Genomic DNA, 19,283 nt, shown 5'->3' on the forward strand with positions numbered 1-19,283 from the left:
ATAAACAGAGCTGAGAGTCTCTTGCTTTGTGTTTAGTCTTTCATTCAGTGGTGAAAACTTGAACCTTGAGCCATGCTGTTCAGAAAATTGTACAAATGCATCATTTCTTAAATTTTTAATAACCGAGGTTTTGTTTGTCATCCGGCTTTAGCTCTTTCTCACCTTTCAGTGTCTCGTGTTAATCGCGGGCCGAGTGATACCTTCGCCTGTCATTTTAAACAATGGTTGCCACACATGGGAATGCCTTCGGGGTTTTTAATACACGGCAGCAAATATGAACGCGTGCAGAAAGGATGAGGCGGCTTTTGAAGCCGTTAAAAGGACGCTTTGAAGGAGAAATAGTCTTGAAATGAAGCGCTACAGATGGATGCAGCTATTGATATATGTTTCTTTGTCTACGAGTGCCAGCTTGAAAAGTTCTGGATGCCCAAGTAAGTCCAGCAGCTATCATTAACTAGGAAGCTTAAATAGCCCTGATGATAATCTTATCCAATGCCATCTTTGCGTCATTAGTCAAGACCGTTAGGAGCCATTTTTACACAAATATTGTCTCCACAGACCCATGCAACATGCCCCTTGGTCTTGCGAATGGCCTCATTAAAGATGAACAGTTCTCGTCATTCTCAGCTTACAACAATGATTTTGCGACATATGGAGCCCATCGCGCCCGACTCAACTTAACGGCGTGGCCACCAGGCTACAGGGCCCGTTATAGTTTCTCCGAAAGGACACCTTGGATCAGAATCGACCTCCGGAAAGAGTTGATTATTACAGGAATTGCGACTCAGGGTTATGGAGACGCTTCGGTTGCGGAATGGGTTACCAGCTATCGCTTGATGTATGCCACCAAGCAGGACTTCGATTATTTTAAGGACATTCATGGAAAACTTTTGGTAAGCGCAGTGTTACTGGATTTTGTTGTGACTGAGTGATATCATTCTAAGAATCGGATGAATTCGCTAGGATCCGTTTTGTTTGCGCGACGGAACGTATTGAGAGATTTAAAAGCCTCCTGGCAATGTGTCAAGTTTAAAATTTGAATACTTTATCAAAAGATGAAAATGAAAAAACCAAAAATTGGGTACGTGATGTGTAAAATAGATGTAATTCCGTCACAAGCTTATGGTTAGAGCGTTAATATTCTTAATTACGAGACGAATTTTGTATTCTTATTACACCACATATTTCCTAATCATTGTTGCTGAATATATTTACCAATCCAATTCACTTTATAGAATTTCCTCATTTTCGATGCAATTATGTCCATTTCATATATTGTTCTGTAAGTGCACAAAGTAACGCTAAAATTGTTCTTGCAATGATCTCAGAACCCTTTTCTCGTCCATTTCCAATATTTGTGTTGTTGAAATGATAATTTTATTGATCGGTTGGGCTTGAAAGGCTTCTAGGAAGCACATGAACATGAAAATAAGTGAAATTAGCAGGTATTAGTACGTGTTTCGAAATTTGAAACTTGACGATGTCGAAATGTTCTTTACTATTTTCTCGTATTATCATGTTGAAGATAATTTTGTGACAAAAACAATACATAGAAGTCGGACTTGTTTTCTGATGACGGGGAGTCTCTTTTGTTGCCAGCAATGTTGACTAGCTATGCCTCGATTTATTGGTAATTTTACATTTAAAGAGTTTAACCGTTCTGTCTACATGCTGAATATTTGATGTCAAATGAATAAGTTTGGTCTGGTACCTTAAGTACACTTCGTAGCCGAAAAACCATTTAACAAGCGTTTAAACGCAAACAACAAACATTTTCGAACATCAAAATCAAAACAAACGAGTAAGATTTTAACAAAAAAGAATCAACACCGACAAACTGATAATACATATACAAATGTGTACAGACGTAGCCGGCAATTAATACTCAGTATTGCTTTACGTCGAAGAGTGAGTTTCGAAGTCATATCCTTTTTTACAACTTTTAACTCACGTGCAAAACCATAGCGAATATAAATATCTATTTTCAATAACAAGCAACAAAAGATAACAATAAAATGTGATAGCTGTAATGAAAAAGATATTTTATATTAGATAAAAACGGACAAGAAACTTCAAAAAAATTAGGGCAACAGGGACCTTCCGGTGCTAACAAATGTAGTCTTGGGCCCGGTTACTCACGGTGTAGATAATTACATGCTTTAAACCGGATAATTCACTGTCCAGTGAATATCAAAGTTTGTTTTGTCAACACCTATCTACTGGAAAGCGATTTATTCAGCGAATAGTGTTATCCAGCCTTTGACCGGCAACTATGCCTTGCGAAATGTATAATACTGAATAGACAAATTGGTAGCCAGGCACGTTCTCCAATATATGTAAAGAAAATAAAAGCAGATGATAAAAGCAGTGACAAGTACGTGTTCGTCCTGCAGTTATAGTTTTGAAATTTATTTCAATAACTTCAGATTATAAGCATTACCATATTTCTAGAAAAATCTTCATTTTGTAGTTCCCAGACTTGTCAAAATCCTCGAAAATGTTTGAACCTCTGCACAAATATAATCACTCCTCGTAACTGATGAGTCCTTCGAGCCGGACCTCAAACAGAGATTTGAGAATGACATCTTTCTTTTGCAGAATTTGTAGAATAGTATTTTTGAGGTAGCTCAACAGGATACTATCAACACAATGCTTAACTATTAATGTTTTCTTTCGGGGCTCAAGGGACGAAACAATGAATGAAGTAACAACCACTAGGTATACATAACAAAGGAATCTTTAGCGGCGTTTTGTCTTTGAAATAAAATAGTTATATCAACAAATTTTGTTATGAATTAAATTTTATTTTGGAATAGATCAATTGTTGAGCGTAAATATGAGTGAGGAAACATCGATAGACTCACACTAAATAGAAAGCTACATGCATTTTAGCAAACGTAGTTGTTTTGTGGTTAGTATCTTGGGGTGACCATGCATGAGCAGGTTAAAACCCGCAAGATGACAATGCGTTCTGGGGGCTTCTGGCGTCGCAGCCAAGACTGGATTTAGGCAGACACTTAAATTTACGATTTAAACCTCGATGATGAACGCGAAAGCATGAATCAATTGTCTATTTTTCTTTTCTCGTTTTTGCTCACAGGTAAACAACGATAAATACCCGGGTTTGAGGAATTTAAGATTCTCAGCGACATTTTTTTTTTTTTTTTTTTATATATGTATTTATTTTCTTGGAAGCAAATTTTGATGACAATAAAACATCGTAAAAAACACCCCCTTTGGTTATTGTTTATTTCTTTAATTATTAGTCTCTTTATTGATATTAGTTGTATATCTTGTACACGTATATACACTCAATGGGAAACTTGGTTAAATAAAGACATTTATCAATCTTTATTATTTCAAAGCATACCTAAAATAAAAGATCTGGACTTATATCCTTTATATTGTCTGCCAGAACATTTAGACTACAAGTCGTTGTCGCTAACTTATACTAATTCGCTCCTTTAGTCATAATCCCCAGCTTATGATAGTTAGCTGTATCTCGATGCCAGACCTAACATAACCATCGCTTTACTGGCATTCTCTTGATGACTGATCATGAACAGATTTGCTGAAGTTAGTTTGAATTCATCTTCTCGTCTTAACAGGTTTTTAATGGGAATAAAGACAGTAACAAAATACGAAGACACGACTTACCAGTCCCCGGTCTGGCATCAAAAGTCATGATGGAGCCGATCACTTGGCATAACAACATTGGACTCAGAATGGAAATTTACGGCTGCGAACCAAGTAATTGATTTTTTTTATGCGTAACTGCCTGTCTTGACGGACTGACTGACTAACTGACTGAGTGCCTGACTGATTAACTGACTAACTGACTGACTGACCGACCGACTGAATGATCGATTAGCGAAAAGAGTGATTGACTGATTGACTGAGTGACTGAGTAATAGTAATAATAGTATATCTTTATTGTGCCTTACTCTCCAAAGGGAGATATTGGTTTAATTACAATAAACGTTTGAACATTAACTAATAAAAATACAAAATAACATTTACCATGCATATCCTTATACAATTAATTGGAAAACTCATAGCGCTTATTACATTTGTTAATTAAGAATATCTTTTCTTTTTTGAAACATTAAATGGATATGTTTACCTACTATTTTAGATGTATCTTTATTGCCTGCTCTTGTCTTTAAATACTTGGTCCTCTCGTTATCACTTAAACTGGTGTAACGAGCATCTGCGATTGAGATATTTGAGTGCAGCTCACGTCTTATAGAGGTATATCCCTGACAATACATCAAGAAATGCTGTTCATGTTCTATGCAATTTTCGTCACATACTTAACATGTTCGCTCTTATGCTGCGATTACTGCTTCTCTATTTTCATATTTTCCAATTTCTATTCGTAATGCATGACATCCTAATTTAAGTCTTTGTAATTAATGTGTAGTAGTTTTAAAATTAATAACTATTTCTAACCTCCTTTTGCGTAAATTTCTCCCTTGAACTTGTTGATGACCTATTCTAGGTTTCAAACCAGTTTGGTAAATACTGATTCCTGAGAGTTTTCTTTAAAACTAACCGTGCATTCTTGATGTGTTGCTGGGTTGCTGGTTCTTTTACTTTACACTTTTTATTGATTTCTTCATTCTGTGACTGACTGATTGACTGATAAACTGATTGACTGATTGACTGATTGACTGATTGACTGATTGACCGATCGACTGATTGACTGATTGACTAATTGGCTGATTGACCGATCGACTGATTGACTGACTGATTGACTGATTGACAGATTGACTGATTGACAGATTGACTGATTGACTGATTGATTGATTGATTGATTGATTGATTGATTGATTACTTGATTCATTCATTCATTGGTAGATCGAATAATCGATTGAGTAATAAAAATGTAATTGCCTTATTTCAGGTTATTATTTTGAGGCCTGGTTGATGTTTCACAATATCACATTCACTCTAAGCCATATGAACACTTCCAGTGATGAATATATACAGTTCTCATCTAGAGCGACAGAAGAGGTCAGTCAATTGAGCTTACATAAATGAAATTAGAATTTATTAGAAACAAGGCAGAATCTTAGTTTCAGTAAGTAGCTATTTCAATCTAAGCTGATTTCGGACATACAAGGGAATGTAGATTGTTAAATTATATCCGTTTACTTTCTTTTCCAGATTCATTCTTATTTTACCAAAGTGGGAGGATATTTATATAACGAGGTCTTAAGATTGAGGTAACCACATCTCTAGTTTACCCGTTTCTTTGCTTGTTTGTTTCCTGTACTGCTAATCAGTATTGCGACATATGGGTAGCTAAATATGTGATTCTACGGGTGATTGCTGCGTTTCAGACAGATGAGGCAAGTAACAGATCGAGGAATTTTGATGCCCCCGTAACCCCATGCAGGGAAATACATGATATTCTAAGTTTCTACCCACAAAATACTGATACCTTGTCGAAAAATTTGTGCATTTTGATTTCCATTTTGGTGTCCGCTCAGATCCAAATGATAGCGTGTTTTATTTTCATTATTGTCAATTTAATTCTTCAGTTTGTTTATGTTTTTTTAGTCCTCAGCCGTCCCCAGAGATAGCCACGTTCGCCACGGCAGAGATTGCCATATACTGCACTGAATCCAGCGTTCTTCTTCTTATAGCTAAACTCAAGTCCTTCATAAGTGAAACTGATCTTTTCGAGTCAGATTATCTGAAAATAAGATACCCAGGTAAGTAGTAAGTTCACCGTACAAATATGTATTACATAAACGTATAACAGAGTTGCGAGCCTTGAGATATAAATCTCATTAAATACTGAGTTTAATTTCATTAGCTGTACTATGAATTTAGTGGTCAAGATATTTCTTAGTTTACGATTCCGCTATCCATGCTTGGCCTACCCGTACCGCTAAAGCTCTCCGTCCACCCAGATACGAACAACCGCTTCTATACTGCTACTCAAACTCCGAATTGCTATACTATGTTTATTAGAGAACCACAGTATAAATCGTGTGTACTTTATGTAAAAAGTTATCATTTCTACAAATCGGTTTTTTTTTTTTTAACAAAATGTTTACCATTTCTTCCACAGTCGTCATCAATTCCTTCTTAGTGTTTTCTGTGCTTTTCCATGTATACAGCTCACTAGTACCACCTAGAATCTCGATTATCATTTCTTAACGTTATTGTGTACTTATTAGTTCGTAGGCTAATGGGCGTTGTTTGTCCTGTTCGTCATGTTGTTCTCATGTAGTACAGTTACCATCGTTTTGACCAGACCTCACAGAATCTTGCATAAACTTTCAAGTTAAAAGTTTGTTACGAGCATTTTTCTTCTTATCTCTTAGTTGGATGCCATTGTGAACCTCCAGATGTTGATGTGCAGCTAAAACATAGCGTTCCTGAATCAGATCTCATCATTACTAGTGACGGGCCTCTTATCTTTAAAGCTATTGTCACCAGCAACTGTTTCGAAAGCAACCAAACGCAGTACCAATGGATGCTCTCAACCGTCGACTCTGAAACAACTTACTTTTCACCTTTTTTAATGTATGGAGTCACAGACAGGAACACGATCAGTATCCGGCCAAGTTTTTTAGGCGCCGGTATCGTGTACGTTTCGGTAGAAGTTTCAGTTTCTGAAAACATCCCAGGAACGTTCTCGTACGATTTTGGATTTGTGAGAATCCGCTTGCCGGATATAATTGCTAAGATCGTGGGACCCGCATCAGTTACAAGGGAATTAGGAAATGCAACAATAGATGGCTCCGGGTCGTACGATCCAGAGTCACAGTCGCTTCAAAGCGGGACATTAAATTTTATGTGGCAATGCCAAAGAACATGTCGATGGGATCCAGTGGATATTCTGATCTTTCCCAAAGTTGAGGTGGAACCTTGTTTTGGCATTGCCAATGAGACCGACTCCACAATTTCCAGGGAAAGTACTGCTATCATTCACCTCCCTTCTCTAAAGTCAAACTGCACTTACTTATTTGGCTTGACAGTAGCAAAAGATGGCAGGGTATCCTATGCGAAGCATGAGCTGAAAATAAGGCCGGCAGTGCCATTCTATGTTGGGTGAGTTTTGTTGATGCTGCTTTGTCAAGTACTTTTTTAGTATTCAAATAACCATGCTCATTGAGCTTTGTATGTGCTAGGAAAAGTTACCAAAAATTTTTGATAACCTAAAGCGTACTGAATTTTCAAGTCATAGCGGGGATTACTTTATCAAACTCGTGTCGTTCACAGCGAGCGCGTGACGCAGGGCGCGTAACGTAAAAAAGAAATGCTGTTGTCTATAGTCGTCAATGCGCTTAGCTACTAGCTAGTTCATGCGCGGCATGCCATTTAAACGTACTGAAAGAAACAAATATATCAACTAAACATAATTGGCTTAAAGGTACGTGTTCTATAGTGCTATATTATTCCAAACTAATCAATGATAGTGTACCTAATTCTCCGATTATTTTGCAAACTCGATAAAGCACACGCGTGGTGCAGAGCACCTCTTTTGAATTTACAGATACTAGATCAATTTCATTTCATAGGGTTATCGTAAAGATCAACCGAAAATACGCAGCTCTTTGAACATTTTGTGTCATTCTATATCTTTGAAAGACTTGCTGTTTTTTCTCCGTTGACGTCAAAAAGTTTTGATGTTTAATTTTTGCGTTTTGTTTTTCAGATGTATCAATAATTGTCGGGCGAAAGTCAGTCCTGTGCGACAGCTTACACTCAGAGTGGTTTGTGCCAACCGACCATGTATATCGATAGCCACATTTTCATGGACCATTCACACTCGTACGACCAACAGACAAGGCAAATTCACCTGGAGTGAATTTAAAAACACAACAAGCTTAACAAGAACTAGTATAAATACAACGCAGTTTCATTTACCAAGACTCGACGCTCTTACCAACATCAAAGAAGGACAGAAATTCCAAGTCCGGGTCACAGCGACTGAACATAACGGAATTCTACAAGAACAAGCTCTTTATACATTTAATGTTAATGCACCTCCGAAACTTGTAAATAATAACGAAGTAACAGGCTGTCATGTAAATCCAGGAGAAGGAAGTGCCATCATCACGGACTTTTACATCAGTTGTCTGGGTTGGTATGATAAAGATATTCCACTGCGCTATGCTTTCAAGTACAAATTCAGTTTCAGTACCATTATCATTCAAGACGGAAAGGTTGGCAACGTGACCAGTAAACTCCCTTTAGGAGACCCTGAAAAAGATTACGAGCGGACTCTGAATCTTCAGATTATCGACGCTTACGGAGAATTTTCAACGGTGCTAGTCAAAACTAAGGTAAGATGCCTTATAACGGACAAGCTAAACGGCAATATCAGTGAAATGGTATTATAAACTGGAATAACAAACTGTAGTAGAAGAGCCCAGAAAAAAAAATTACGCTGTTTTTAACTTTAGTTCGGTAGCATAATGCAACCTAGTGGTTCAACTTTTATTAACGTCTTCTGAATGAAATCCTCATCCACCCTCACAAAGATTTTGATCTCTACACCGTCCTGCCCCCCCCCCCCCCCCACCGCCACCCTTCATCCTGTCTACATAACATATAGCTACTCGCTAAAATTATCGAGGTTTTTTCTGAAGTAAACATGGATTGCAATCCAGTTTAGCTATATCCATTTATATTTTGCGTTTCTAGGTGAGACCTCCGCCTGCGTCAGAAGCGTTGTTGAAACTTATTGACGAAGCACAGAGTGAAATGAGAGACCTTGTTCGGAACAACAATGTCGACAAAGCAGCTGATATGGCCATAACTATTCTCTCTGTAGTTGATGACAATGATAAGCTGAAACAAGATGAATCGGTGAGATGTATGTCAATAGCTTGCGAAAGGTTGTTAGTAAAGATAACAGTGGGTGAGAGGTACAGCGATGTTCTTCATGAACACCAACAGTGAATGAAGTCATTAGCAGAATGAGCAGTATTAAACGTTAAGGAACCATTTTGTTCTAAAAGGCCGAGACTGGGAATTTGGGCCGCCGGATGAAACTAATTCGGGCACATCTGTGCGTGCAATAGGAATTATATGGACATTAGACAGTTGGCGGTTTTCGTTAGTGCGATGTAGCTAGCGCTCCAAGGTTCTCGATCCATATAAGATTGCCAAAATGTTTCTTCTGTAGTGTGTTTATTAAAACTTCATTCATTTTAGCGTCATTCCACAACAGTAGGAAATGGAAAACTATGGGGGAACATTATCGCTTTTGCAATGAACCGACTCGCGCCTGTCTCTTTTTTATGTTAAAGAACACCACTTATCTTAACATGTTTGCCCCGTCTGTATTTTGCAGTTTAAAGACTCCGTGTTAAACATAATGTCTGGAGTTAAAGTAGATCGGCTAAACCTTGTTACCAAAGTGGCCGTCATTACAGCTTACTCCACGAAGCGAGTCGATCAGTCTCTCCCACAGTCTTCACAGGTACGCTATGATCTTTTGTTAAGGTATACTTAATTGTAGTTTCAATAAACTGCCACCTTGAAATTTTAAACCGCTAAAACTAAAGACAGTGCAGTAAAACCCTACCTGCGTATGAGAACCTGTAGTGGTTCAAAGCCTGACGTATAGATTACAAATATGGCCATTAAATTTTTTCTTCAATTAGAAGCTTTTTAGACTTAAAATTGAAACAGCTGGTTCCTATTTGTTATAATTTGTTGAGCATAAAGAGTATAGTCTTACTATCTAGCTATAATTATATATCAATGGCATGAAGAAGGACCGAAGCCAGGGTTCTTGTAGTTGAGTCTATACTGTGAACTGAAACGAACCAATCGTGATAAAAATCCAATCCAATTCAGAGTTGGTATGGCTTTCAATGATAGTAACCTATCGATATCTCAAGCAGAGAATGATAGCCTTATTTACAGCTCTTGTCTCGCTGCGTGAAACAAGAGCCGAAAAAGCCGGTTGCTCTCGAAGGCTAAACTCTCTGGAACTAAGGCAAAAATTGACGTCTCCAAAAATTGCTGATTCAAGAACAACTGTCACTAACAATACTTTTCGAGACTAGTATCATCTGGAAAATGCTAATAGGAAAACATTCATTGCTAGTTGCATATAATTCGTTATTGTTATATAGTGTTTGCAATTTTGTCTTTTTTCATTTATTTGAAGGAAGATGCAGTGGCATTATTAAGAAAAACCACTTCTTTCTTGGAAACCATGAACAGCAGGGAAACGAAAGAACTTGAAGTTGGCACAGAGATCAATTTGAACATTTTAACCGGGTTAGGAAATGTCTTGGCCGCTTCGTCCAAGGACATGGACATTGATTCCGAAAAGGAGAATGCTCATATCGATAAAAATAAGGTAAGACGCCCTTTCCCAATTAAGATTAAAGGAATACCACAATACTACCACAAAGTTACATTTATTTGAAATATTTGTTTCCTTTGTTTCAGTGGCATGCCTGTAAACTAGCTAAGCTTAGTGCTTGTATAGCTAAGTGCATGATCACTATCTGAATACGATTTACATTTACATTTTACACCCCATTCTCTTTGCTCGATTGTTGTTTGATTTTTTCTTTTTTTTGTTTTTACAGGGTAAGAAAATCACCAACGATTGCGTGGAAATGGTCAACACCATAACTGAAGAAGAATTATGTGCAAACCCAACCATAATTACCACTCCGTACATAAACCTTACAGCCTGCATTGAAAAAGCCACTGAAATGAAAGTCAGTAAGTTGCTCAAAGGAGAAAACGGAGTTAAGCTGCCTGATGCCAAGGACCTGTTTCCAGGAGACCAACTGGACGAAAACACCGTAGTCGATGTCAAGGTATTCACAATGAATCATCTTTAGCCTTTTTTGAAACGAAATAGGTATCTTTTAACAGACAGGCCGACTGAAAGGCTGAGCCGACTGTTGATTGATTTATCAATGCATCCTTACTTCCATCGATAGATCGATCGTTGATTGCTTAATTCGCTGGTTGACTGGCTGCAGTCGTTGGCAATTGTTTGATTAAATTATATGCAATTATCAGGTTGATGCAGTTTCTGTTACAGAAAACACAGCCAATCAGAATACAGGAAGCCGCTGTAAATTTGACGGTTTTTCATCCAACCTTCTCATCATGCGCCGCGCGCATGTCGCATTGATGGTGATGGGCACTGTATTTTCTATGGCATGGAATAAAATAGATATCCAACGCTCCCTCGTGCCATACCGTGGAATACACCACTTGTCACTTGAATTTTCTTGGGATATCCCATGGTGTAGCACTCGAGAGCGTTGCATAACTAATATATGTCTTTTTATTCATGATTTTTGTTAAAGTTAAGTAAAAAGTTCAATCATTTGAAATTTCTATTTTTCTAGTTTTCCTCTTTATTATTATCGTTCACCTATTTGAGAAAACAGTCAGAAGTGCGCAGGTCCATCAGTCATCTTTGCGTCAGCACATCCATACGGTAGGGTATCAGTGTTTCAGTTTTCGGAGCTGTGTGATGGACTTTGTCCCTGAAGGTTAAGGACAGCTGAACAACTCAATAATCAATAAATGGGAGACTCCTTGCGAAAAAGTGTTCGCTTGAAGATATTATTTAACAGGTGCTGCTTCCTCTTCTTCTTTTTTAGCTCGTGTCATTTAAAGTGAATCCTTACACGTGGCATCCGAAATCTAGAGATATTAAATCTTCTGTTCTCGACGTAACGTTAAAAAACGTCACCTCAGGAAAACCGCTCCATGTGGAGGGCCTCACCAAACCCGTGGAAATGTACATTAAGAACTGGCAACGTGAAAAAGAAGAGAATCTCAAGAAACAGAAGCCACAGCGAGAGTTCTATGTTAAACCAAGTCCCTCAGACTCTATAAAAAACATGCGCTATCACAAGATTTTTCTCCCTTATGGCGATGCCGAGGCAAATATTAGGATCATACCGGCAAATAACCAGGAACTTGAAATATACATCAGATACAAAGTAAGACCTACACCGGCAGAAAATAACTTTGCAACGATTGTCCCGAACTTTTCCTCCTGCTTTAGCTACACGGAACACGATGGATTCTTCGACTGCCAATCCGATCCTTATCTGTTTACTATATCACCAAAAATAACCGGACACACAGGTACTCACTTTCTGGCTATTCGTTACGTTGTAAAATCCATCGAGAAGAACAATACGAAAACCGATACACGCAGAAGAAGGAGATGTCGTGATACCAGCGGTCGTCAGAAACGGTCATGCGTAGAGGTGAAGAGTCCTCCATCTGTGGAAAATACTGGGAGGTTAGAGTTCCAGAATGGTTCTGACGTAAAGTATGATCTGTTTGTTACCATGGGAGCATGTATGTATTGGTCAGTGGAGGACGACGAGTGGACCAGCAGAGGATGTCAGGTATATAAAGTTTCATGCATTGCATGAGGCATGTACTGGTGTACTCAGTATGTCCAATTTGCCGAACAGCTCTACTCTTTTAAGGTTATTAAGACAGCCCTAGTGTTCTGTGCAGCGTACTGGAAATATGCCTCAGAAATAAATTGTTTCATTTCGATTCTTCCAAATAACACCTGCAACGTTCTTAAGATTGCAGATTAGTGGGATAGTGGGTCCTAAGAAGTCTTGTAATAAGCATATTGCATGCAACAGTCGGCTGCTAAGATTCCTTCTACGCCTATCCTTGGGCCAGACTGAGAGCAATTTTTTCGTCTTGAAGTTGCTAAAAAATTATCGATTTTCGGTTGGGGGTTCTGGTAAGTGCTTGCGTGGTAAGTACAAGTCCGATGGATAGAAAACTCAGAAACTTCGCTCTTGGTTAGATGAAAATTGCCATTATGTTTTGCTTTTTGTGGCTTTCCCCTTTTCAAATCATTTCTCTCTTTCAGGCATTAATGTATCAAATCACTCTGGCTCGTAACTCATTCTCAATCAATTCATTGTTAGATTCTTTTCACCCACTGAAAATTAAAGGTCACCAATTTATCCAAGGAAGGATTTCGCTAATTGAGAAAACATTTGGTAATGAGCTTCTCGTTCAATTAACAGTTCATTTTACTCTTTTATCGTTCAAAAGGTTGGCAGTCAGGCTACACCAGCTAAACTTCATTGTTTATGTACTCACCTGTCTGCATTTGGTGGAGACTTATTTGTGGCGCCAAATCCAATCGACTTTGACAAAGTTTTCGCTGAGTTTGGGAAACTGGGCGAAACTGGGAACTTTGTCGTCTTGTCCTTTGTTTGCGTGGTGTTTGGACTGTATGCCATTGGTCTTGTTTTTGCGAGAAGAGCTGATAAGAAAGATGATTTACAGGTACCAGATCAAACTTTTCTCCCTTATAGACCTCGTATATATCGTTTTGCTTCTTCTGATTTTCTCGTGTGAGACACACTTGCCTGCTTGCTTTCACTCTGGACAGGGCTGTCTAGGTTGCATCGCTGGCCGGGATCATGCTTACTATGCAACTTAAGTGTCCTTAAATAAGCGGACGCTGAACTTGCATAGCACCTCTCCGCCCAGGCTCTCCACATGTATTTTCAATTTTAAAAAGTAATCAGCTATCGGTTTATTCACTTAAACTAGTTAGCTTTAGAGTGATTTCTTTTACTTCTGGAGTAAAAGAAATGGTCATTTAGGTCTTTGCATCTTTGTTCGCAGTTCAAATATATGATCTTTCATATATTTATCTCCATGGAGGAGTGAAACGATATGGTCAAATCCGGAAATTTAGGGAAAAAAATCTGGTGGCTTTTCAAAATAAAAGATTAGAGCTTCAGTTTTAGAGAGATATCAGTATCTAATTTTTCCTAACAAAATAAAAGTAGCATCAATACATTTTTTTAAAAGCAGAAAATAAATACACAAAACAATCAAAGCACCAAATCCAGCCTGAGACTAAATCATTCTCAGCTGAAAATTAAATACTAAATTGTTCATAACCAAAACAAAGAAAGACAAACACGCAAGAATAAACAAGCAATAATGGCCAATTAATGAAAGTAATGGATTACCGCAACTTATTTAGGAAGAAAAGTACGTATGAATATCGGTATCGAGAAATATTTACATTTCGAAGAAGGGTTTGAAAAAGACTAAACCAACGTCATGCAAATAAGGAGGGAATTTCTGAGCTTCCGTTACAATAAACTATAAACGGTCATTCATTTCTATATTTCGATTTTCTGCTTTAAGGTTGCACCGAACATCCATCTCAAGGCAAGAGGTGACTGTACTTACTCTTACGACATCTCCATCCAAACAGGGATCTGGAGAAACTGTGGAACCACAGCGAACGTGACTATCATCCTTTTTGGTGAGAACGGGTGTACGCCCCCAATTCTGTTAACACAAAGTCATCTAGAAAAGAAGTTCTTCGCTCGAGGAAGTGTAAACACATTCACTCTTCACCTTTCAGAATCCCTAGGCTCGTTGTTCAAAATTAAAATCTGGCATGACAACTCAGGAGAAAGTCCGGCATGGTTTTTCCATCAGGTGTTGGTCACCTGCAATGCAACTGACGATAAGTGGTATTTTCTTGGCAACAGATGGCTTGCTCTTGAGAAAGGCGACGGCAAGATCGAGGTCGAGATCAGATGCGCGGGAAAAAAAGAATCCTTATCTTTCAGTAATCTGTTCTATTTCAGGGGCGCCAAAACTCTTGGCGAGAAGCACCTATGGTTGTCGTTGTTCACTAAAGCTCCTCACAACACTTTCACACGATGTCAACGTCTTTCCTGCTGCCTTTCAATCTTGTTTGCAGCTATGGTTACCAACGCCATGTTTTACAAACAGGGCATTGAACCCGAAGACACGTTCAGACTTGGCCCTATTGGGCTATCGTGGACTCAGATCAAAATAGGGCTCCAGAGTGGGCTCGTTTCCATACCTGTCAACGCCCTCGTTGTTGCAATATTTAGGAATATAAAGCCACCCGACTCGAAAGAAGGTGACTGTCACGAAGTCAACGACGATGGAGAGAAACCGACTGGCTGCTTCCCTCGTTTCTGTGTTTATGCTGGCTGGGCCCTCTGTCTTATGACATCATTGGTGTCCGCTGCCTTCGTTGTTTTCTACAGCCTTATGTGGGGAAAAGAAGTAGCCAATCAGTGGCTTGCTTCTGTCATGATCTCGTTTTTCCAGGACATAATACTGATTCAGCCAGTTAAAGTAGTGATTGTGGTATCGCTGTTGTCACTCATCATTAAAAAACCTATCGAAAACGACGAAGTTTATGGGCAAGGGCACTCCAATCAGAATATGGATAAGAAAATCATTTCCTATCCTCTAAGAGAGGAAGAACTGCACAAGGTACGCTCTGTGAGCGTTTTAAAGAGTAGATTTATCAAGGCAGTGACAGAAATGGTCATCTTTGCTTTGTTCATATTTCTTCTAATGATGGTGTGTTACGGTAACCGTGACAGTAAGAGATATACACTCACAGAGGCAGTAAAGCACGTCTTCATACAATTTGACAAGGTATGGTGTTGTCTATTACAATAGTAGTACAATAGTCCATGGTGCAACCGCGTAGCTAAGATGGGACGCACAACTGCCAGCAAGTGCACAAAATCACTCCCTAGTTGAATTGATGTGGAGAAGCCATACATTTTCCCCAGGGTACGTTCACTGACTGTCTAACGTGACCATATATCAAGTTATATGAACACTCGGCAGCTAATCTTTATTTTTAGTTATATCTCTGTTTTTGTATAATCAGTGAGAAATGTCTTGAATGACTGGGATGGGTCTGATGTGTTCTTAAGAAAGTCAGTTCTTTGACAGGGATTGATTAATGTTGGGGCGCAAGTTTTTTGTATCGAACGAAAACGTTTTAGGAGTGTGATAAACTTGTTGACTAAACAATTAGCGGTTTTCACATTTCTGGAAGTATTTTATACGTTATATTTCTTAAGCTATGACTTAAATGAGTTATGGATGCTACTTACGTCTAACAGGTAGATAGCATAGAGTCCTTCTGGATTTGGACGAGAGAAAATCTCGTGCCAGGCCTTTACGACGTCAAGTGGTACAATGGAAAGCCCTTTTCTTACAAGGAAGGGTTTATCCGAAACAGAGAGGCGTTCATGGTAGGAATGCCGAGACTTAGGCAAAAGAGATTTAAAAAGGGTAAGTGACTCAAGCAGTTTTTTTAAATAGGTTCTGTTCTGCAGGTGTCCAGCCTAAATGATAGTGTGGTGGATTCCAAACGGAAAAGTCTGATCAGAGTTTCGGCTAGCGACGTTCTGTTGTCAGTGTTCGTCAATAGTACCAGGCAATGTTAGTAAATTTTTACGGCAATCTGAAAGTACTTCGGAGGAAATAGGTGTGTTCAATTCATTGCAAGTTCCAGAAACCATCATTAAGCATCAGCACCGACCGAGAAGCCATGTAAAAGTTTAATACATTGGAGCTAAAATTATTGACGATATGTTTAGCAGAAATGTAGTGAGAGATTCCAAAGCATATTCTCAGCACAATCATGACCTTCCTAAACTTGCAAGATCGTTACCATGTCGTCCAAAAGCACTCTTCAGTTTGTCATATAGGACGTATTTTTCGAATCCCAAAAAAGACCTCATGACATTATTCGAATTTCTTTCTGAGGTAGGCATATTTTGAATCAGTGGATCGAGCTAGGAATGACGACAATAGCCCCGTTTTGATTTTTGAATGCCGCACCGACAATCTAATAATGGGAAGGCAGCGAGGAGCACGGATTTTCAACATAAAAAAAAGCAGGAGGCTTGTACTGTAGATAGTACTTTCCAGAATTTTTTCAGAAGACATCACTTCTGTAGATAGTCATCACATAAAATGGGAGGTGGCTTCCGTTTTCCAAGAACTATTTTTTTCGCTATAGTTATTTTCTTTCACTTTTCATCTTTTAATTCTCAGACGCCAACTGTAAGATAACTCCCATTGAGCCACAAGTTGCCCGGCAGTTTCCTCGATGCATATCACACCTCAGCTCAAGCACTGAAGACAGAACTAAGTATCACTTGCGAAAATGGATTCCAGTCCACAATCACAGCGAATTCGAACAGCAATTCAAACTACTCTATCTCTGTCCCAGGCCCTGGCGTTATGAAACGGCCGAAGAGTTAAAAACGTTGTCGTTCCAGGGTTTGATGTCAACATATTCGGGCGGCGGTTTCATCGCTGATCTTGGTTACAACACAGAAGATGCGCTACGTGTAATCGACAACTTAGAAATAAATGATTGGATTGATAATATGACGGCTGCTGTCTTCGTAGAATTCACCATTTATCAGCCAGCCAGTTCTTTATTCAGTGCTGTGAAGTTCTTGTTTGAGAGGTTTCCAAGTGGAGGAACAAACACCATAACAGAGGTCAAAACGTTAACGGTTTACTCACCCAAGGATCCGACCTTCCGTGGCCTTTACGAGACTTGCCATTTATTGTTTATGTTACTTATTCTCATTTGTGTGGCTACCGAAATTGGCAAAGTATACCAAGAAGGCTGCACGTATTTAAAAAAGCCCTTGAGTTGGCTCGAAATGGTCCTTTTAACAAGCTCCTTCGTTTCCCTAGCCATGTTTTTCTTAAAAGAAACATACACGAGCGAATTCATTACCAAGGTCCAGGAAAATCCATTTCAAAGCTGGAGTATGGACAACATTGCATTGTGGTCAGATCTCGAAGTGACGCTGTTGGCATTTGTTGTGTTTTTAGTGACGATGAAACTCCTGAGGATTATTCGCTTCAACCCACACATTATTCAAATGAGAATGACTCTAGCCATAGCTTCGAAGCACTTTTTGTCGTTTACGTTCGCTTTTATGACAATAATCACTGCATACGTCTCGCTTACAGTATTAACGTTCGGGAGAAATGTTTATGAATACCGTTCATTTGCACGATCATTCAGCTCTATTCTGTTGATGCTAATTGGCTCCAAAGCACCTTTCCACGAACTGCAAGAAGTCAGTATTATTATTGGACCTTTTTTCGTCTTAGCTTACATGGTGACCATAGTAATGATCTTTCTGAACATGTTCTTGGCTATACTTAATGACGCTTACACGGAGTCTCGTGAAACTGGACAAAAAGGGCTCGAAGACTTAAAGCTTTCGAAATACATCAAGGTGAAAACTAAGAAAGTCGCCAAGAAGACCAAAGTGGAGGTAATTAAAGTTCTTCAAGCACTTCCTCAATTAGTACGTCAAAGGCAGCCGACAACTGCCGTGACATTTGAGGACGAGGTTACAAATGCAAGTTCTTCTGATGAAAAGGACGAGGACTCTGCATTTCGAGAAGAAGATAACCCTTCCCTCACCGATATAATAAGATTGCTCAGCGACATAAGAGATGATATTGACAATTCTGTACTGTCCATCGACGATGTCGTTCCCATGGTAACGATTCATGACCCAGACAAAAGATGGTATCGAACTGGTGGTTCTTTGGACGATTTTCGATTTTATTCATCTTCTTCTTTGTTCAGCAGTGACTCAGACAGTGCAATTTCAAAATCAGACAACTTTATTTACCACGGAAACAAATACATCAATCTGATTGACGAATGGAATCGTAAAAATGCTGAAATGGGCGAAACATTCGTTTAGTGACTTTGTTTAAAGGAATAATTAAACTTATTTCTTGATGAATGCTAAGATCACTTTTATGGTCTGCTTTTAGTAACAAAAAAGACAGGCATGTAAAGTGAAAGCTTAAACTAAGACCTTGTGGTCAATAAAGGACTGTGAACGCACAAAATGGCTGGATAAATATGGGTTATTGACCAAGCGAGAGGTCAAGATTGCTGGATATTGGCCAAGTTCTTTTTTTTTTTCTTTTGCGTGCTTATGGACCTACACAGAGTGGAGGTCCATAAACATACAAAGAAAGGACGAGGCCAATATCCAGCCATCTTGACCGAACAAGCTTGGTCAATAAAGGATTTTATTACATGGAAAAAGACCACTATTTTCCTGCGGGATACAGCGGGTAATCCCGAGTGGGCAAGATGGCGCCAACCTACCCTCTTGGGTAGCCAATCACAACACAAGATTCGGTTCATCTCGCCCGCTCACGGGACTGTTGGCTTCCCTGGGCTTCCTGGCCTTGTACATTGATATGTTTAAATAAATTTATAAAGGGCAAAAAAATTAAAGCAAGAACAAGAACATTGCAATTGTATAGGAAAAGGCAATTACAATTTACCTTTTCATAAAGCCTCACTCTATTTCAAAACACAGAACAGAAACCAACGATAATAATTGGGCTTTAATTCAAGTCACTTTCCTGTGTGCTGAAAAGCAACAGGACAGTTAAAAACTGCTTGCGAA

General features: G+C 38.8%; 1 protein-coding gene across 1 annotated transcript; it reads left to right on the forward strand.

Moving 5' to 3' along the window:
• LOC110065051 (polycystin family receptor for egg jelly-like) lies at window positions 1–18,711 on the forward strand. Its single transcript, XM_020772160.2, has 17 exons — window positions 1–431; window positions 559–893; window positions 3,609–3,750; window positions 4,907–5,016; window positions 5,170–5,228; window positions 5,566–5,720; window positions 6,339–7,068; window positions 7,676–8,306; window positions 8,668–8,832; window positions 9,320–9,448; window positions 10,145–10,339; window positions 10,575–10,811; window positions 11,613–12,374; window positions 13,051–13,287; window positions 14,167–15,450; window positions 15,930–16,101; window positions 16,870–18,711. The coding sequence occupies exons 1-17, from the start codon at window positions 350–352 to the stop codon at window positions 18,558–18,560; spliced, it is 7,116 nt and encodes a 2,371-aa protein (XP_020627819.1). The 5' UTR covers window positions 1–349; the 3' UTR covers window positions 18,561–18,711.
• The last annotated feature ends 572 nt before the right edge of the window (window positions 18,712–19,283 follow it).

This window comes from Orbicella faveolata, unplaced genomic scaffold (genome assembly GCF_042242905.1).
Source record: "Orbicella faveolata isolate gen_17 unplaced genomic scaffold, um_ofav_v1 contig_24, whole genome shotgun sequence".
In the NCBI taxonomy this organism is placed as follows: Eukaryota; Metazoa; Cnidaria; class Anthozoa; order Scleractinia; family Merulinidae; genus Orbicella; species Orbicella faveolata.

Excerpts from the sequence above, each read along its gene's own strand:
- LOC110065051 (XM_020772160.2), top strand. The coding sequence starts at position 350 with ATGAAGCGCTACAGATGGATGCAGCTATTGATATATGTTTCTTTGTCT. Across the intron at positions 12,375-13,050 it reads GGACCAGCAGAGGATGTCAG|GTTGGCAGTCAGGCTACACC; the intron begins GTATATAAAGTT and ends ATCGTTCAAAAG. Across the intron at positions 15,451-15,929 it reads TCTTCATACAATTTGACAAG|GTAGATAGCATAGAGTCCTT; the intron begins GTATGGTGTTGT and ends TACGTCTAACAG.